The sequence below is a fragment of the Galeopterus variegatus genome, unplaced genomic scaffold, assembly GCF_000696425.1.
Source record: "Galeopterus variegatus unplaced genomic scaffold, G_variegatus-3.0.2 Scaffold209, whole genome shotgun sequence".
NCBI classification, from domain to species: domain Eukaryota; kingdom Metazoa; phylum Chordata; class Mammalia; order Dermoptera; family Cynocephalidae; genus Galeopterus; species Galeopterus variegatus.
In genome coordinates, this window is record NW_007726320.1 from 817,914 (window position 1) to 822,393 (window position 4,480).

The following is a 4,480-nucleotide window of genomic DNA, read 5'->3' on the forward strand; positions in this document are numbered from 1 at the left end:
GGGGGGGGGGGGGGGGGGGCCGGGGCCGGGCCCCGGCGCGGGGGGGGGGGGGGTGGCACACCACCAGAGCAGAGGTCCCAAAATAAACCCGAGCCCGCGACAGCTGCCGGGCGCATTCTGGGTCTGAGGAGCTGCGATCCCTCCCGGAGGGGCGCCACGGGTCCCTTCCCGGGGGTTAGGACCCTTCCTCCGGGGTGCCCCTCCCCCCTTCCCCTCTATACTCATTCCCTGCTTTTTTACCGATTTGGGTTTCTTCTTGGGCGTAAGGTTATCGTAGAAACTCTTGGCTTCCTTCCAGCGCGGGGCCGCGGCGGTCTCTGCTCCCGGCCCGGGCTCGCGGGGCTCCCGGGGCTCCCCAGGTTCCATGCTCCGGCTCTGACCCGGTCCGGCCGGAGCAGGCGGCGGCGGAGACGCGGAGCTCGCCGGGCTGGGCTGCATCAGGGAGGCGCGTCCCGGGCGAGAGAAGGGGCGGGCGGCGGGGGAGGGTGGCGTGTGAGCCGGGCGCCCCGCCCGCGGCGCTGGGGGAGCGCCCTGCTGTACGGCGGCGGCGGGGGGGGGTGGCGTGTGAGCCGGGCGCCCCGCCCGCGGCGCTGGGGGAGCGCCGAGTGCCCGTGTGCTGCCGCCGCTGCCGCTGCCGCCGCCGCCGCTGCTCTGGTCGTTGCATGTGTATTGAGGAAGAGCTGAGCTCTCCTTCCCCGAAACGGGGGTGGGGGAGGTTCTCCCTGGCTTTCGGAAGGAGGGGCCCGAAGCCGGACGGATTCGGGATTGCAAGAAGGATGTTCTTCGCAGGCACTCAAGGGCACCGAGAGAGGGGAGACCTGACGACTTTTTACCCCCAGGATAATGATCCCCAAAGAAGAAAATGAAAAGTTAACCGCCTGTCTTTCCTCTCGGACGCCTCTAGGACCCTGAGCAATGTCCCCTTCCGTCAGACTCCACTCCATCCCGCGGGCTGGGAGGAGGTGAGGGACTGACAGCTCCGTCCACCAGCAGAAGCCTGCTCCCAGCGGGGAGCGCGGTGGAGACCCAGCCGGGCAGCTCTTCCACACCAAGGCGGAAGGGCCCTTGAAGTCCGTGGCGAGACCAGGCTCCCCTCGGCCTGGCGGGGGACCCGGATCAGAAAGACTCCCCCGGATTCCGAACCCGAGTTCTTGCTGGCCCCTTGGTGGCCAGCAGGGGGCGCGCATCCCCAGGTCCCACCTGCCGCGTTTGGGATGGTTAGTTACAAGTCAGGAAGGGGCTGGAGGCAGGGAAAGTAGAAGAGGAGCCTCTAAACTGAAGCATGTTAGACCACCATCCTGGAATTCCAGGGCATTGCCCTTCTTGGTTCAGAACCCTGTACTAGTTCCAGTGTGCAGACATGAATGGGGGGGGGGGGGGGGGGGGGGGGGGGGGGGGGGGGGGGGGGGGGGGGGGGGGGGGGGGGGGGGGGGGGGGGGGGCGGAGCAGCAGAACAAAACAGGAGGGCCTCTGGCGGAGGGGGGTACAGAATGGAGGGGTCTTCCCAGCCTCTACCATGTCCTGGGAGGAGCCAACCAAACTTTGTGTGGGAGGAAGTGGGAAATAATAATAAAAAGTTTTAGGATTGGGGGCAAGTACAGTTACACTTGCCCTTCTCCAGGCTTAGTAGATTGTTTCCAGAGATGGTTCCCAAACCTCTCCCATCTTGCGTGCCCTTTGGCAATGAGACTTTCACACTTCTCCCATCTAGAGATTGGAGCTGAGTCTTGAAATAGAACTCCCTACGCCCTCATAACATACGCTATCTGATTCTGTAGAACTGCTTGCTTAACCTAAGTAACTCCATTTTGCTCCCTGTCTGACCTGCAGACTAACCCCCTTCTGCATGAGAAACCGTTGACCTCCCCATAGAAACAAAAAACAATTGCATAGAAACAGGAGCCATACACAGTGAATTATTACATGGGAACAGGAGCCATACACAATGAAAACTTGTATGCTTGACTGCTCAAACAGCTCATTCCTGGCCTCTGTGACCTAGCTCCCTAGTTTGTTTTGTGCACCTGGACAAACCCATGTGCCAATGGGATGTAGTTTTTGTCTTTAAAAACCCCACAAGACCAAAGCCTGATGCACCTTGGAAGACGGACGCTGTCCAGCTGGAGTGAATAAACTGCCCTTTTTTGCACAAGTGGCATGTAAGTGCATTTCTTGTGGGAGCGTGTCTCGCAACAGTTTGAGTTGGCCCTGTGACTTCCTTTGACTGATAAAATACAGTAGGAGTGATGTCACATGGTTTCCAAGCTTGAGCTTAAGAGGCCTTGCAGATTTCATTTTTGTCCTCCTGGGAGCTAGCTACTATATAAATAAGTCTGGACTATCCTGCTGGAAAGTCCACATGGTGAGACAGAGATGCTCTGGAGGATAAGAAGCCAGTGGAGGAGAACTGAGGTTCCCCAGGCAACATCAGCACCAATTGCCAGACATGTGAGTGAGGCCATCCTGACTGTTCCAGCCCCAGACTGGCTCCTAGTGGAATGCAGCTTTGTGAGTGACCCCAGCCAACACCACATGAAGCAGTAAAACCTCCCAGCTGAGCCCAGCCAACCCACTGAACCATGAAAAAGAATAAATTGCTTTAACTACTAAGTTTTGGAGAGGCTAGTTACATAGTAACGATTAATTGAAACTCTAGGAAGGGATCAATTATTCTTAGGTGCCTCGTGGAGGGGGAAGAGGTCACTTAGAAAGAATGCAGAGTTGTTATTTGGATGGGGGTGAGCACTTGCCCCAAAGGTGAACCATCCGCAGGCTGCCCAGTGATCTTTGACCTGTGTGGTTGTCTCAAAGGTGATCTGGGTCAATTAGATTCCTCTTTCTTGGGAATTTGGCATTGGGAAACAGGGGCTGGTAGTAAACCACAGGAATAGGAGCTGAAGCTGCTGTGAGATACAGTTGGCTCCCAAGAGACCTGGTGAGCCTCAGCCAGCAGCAGGATGTGCAACACAAAGCTGAGAGGGGCAGAAACTCTCTGTGAGCAGTGAGCCAATCAGCAGATGGAGAGAAAAGATGTGCAGAGCGCAGTAGCGACCCCATGAGTGAAACCATGCTGCCCCGACAGGGAGCTGCCTCTGGTGCAGACGATTTCCTAACTACCAGTTGAGGCCTGGCTGTGGTGCCCATCTCTGAATTTTCCACATCACTACTAGTGCTCCAGAGAGGAAAGTTGGTGGCTACTGGTTTTGCTTGAGTAGCCACCTTTCCCAGCCTCTTTTTCTATCACAAGCCCTACCACTCTGATTCCCTCGCCAAGAAGTAGGCATGTGACCAGGACCTGAGCAACTGTAGATCCTATTTCCCTGAATACAGTGATTGACCCAGGGATGAGCATGTGACCCCAGCTGGGCCACTCTCCGGCACTCTTATATGGGGATTCTAGGAAATTTGGCTGTTTTTTCTCTGGGATTATTAATATGGGATGACATGAACTGGGAACCCATCTTTCCCCATGGCAGGTGAAAGAACATGGAATAAGCCCATCTGGAAGGGCAGTGGGGTCACAGAGAGAGAAGCAGAAGCAACGAGGGAGAGAAGGTGCATCACTGAGCCTCGGGATCCAGCAGTGCCTGAACTTCCCAATTATATGAGCCAATAAACTTCCCTTTTTGCATAAGCTCATTTGCTTAAGTTTGTTAGGTTTTGCTCACTTGCAACCAAAAGTCCCGACCAATCCGTGCCCCTGTACTCACACTGCCATGAGTAGACCACTGTTCCTTGACATCAAAAGATCCCGGCCAGACTCCTGGTTCAGTCCCTTTAAGAACTTTCCCTAGATCCCTCCTTGGAAGGCTTGGAGAACTTGATCTGCAACTGTTCTTTACACCCTTCCAGACTTCTGGCCATCCTCTCTGGCTTGCCTGTCCCTCCCTGATAGCTGGCTGGGTACAGGGATTCCCTGGCTCTGTATTCCTGGACTCCAGCCAGCACTTTTCCTGTGGGCCCAGCACTTCTTCAGGTGAATAAGATGGGAACAGGCCCCTCTGAGCATGACTCCAGGATCCCTATACCTGAACTGCTCCTTTAGGTAGCCCTGCCCCGGCATGCCTGGCCCTGTTAGCTGGTATTTAGCAAGACCCAGGGCAGATGCCACCTCCTCCATGAAGCCATCTCTCCCTTTTGCCCTTTACCTACCTACACCCCCACCTCCCCACACCACAAGGCAAGACCCTTCCTCCTCTGAAGCCCAGAGCTCATAGTTTGTTATCTTCTTTTCACATTCTGATTTGGACTCACTTCCATGTCTGAGAAAGCACAATATGCAGTGTCCTTGATGTTAGGAGACCTGAGTTCAAGTCTCAGCTTTACCATTCTTTGAGTCTTCATTTCCCTCTCTTTTTAAAAAAATGGAGATTTAGTGTATACTCTGCTCAGCAGACAGGGCATCACATGGGAGTCTTTGTTGTCTTTGAGGGACTGTGTACACCTGAGGGGCCAACTGTTTGAGGGTTGAGAGGGCCTC

General features: G+C 55.5%; 1 protein-coding gene across 1 annotated transcript in view; it reads right to left on the reverse strand.

Annotated features, from left to right (window-relative positions):
• NT5C1A (5'-nucleotidase, cytosolic IA) overlaps positions 1-409 on the reverse strand; it is a 13,663-nt gene extending 13,254 nt beyond the window's left edge. Inside the window, exon 1 of the mRNA XM_008565864.1 lies at positions 241-409. Coding sequence (XP_008564086.1) covers positions 241-366 — 126 coding nt within the window. The 5' untranslated portion in view covers positions 367-409. The remainder of the gene's footprint in view (positions 1-240) is intronic.
• Positions 410-4,480: the final 4,071 nt, after the last annotated feature.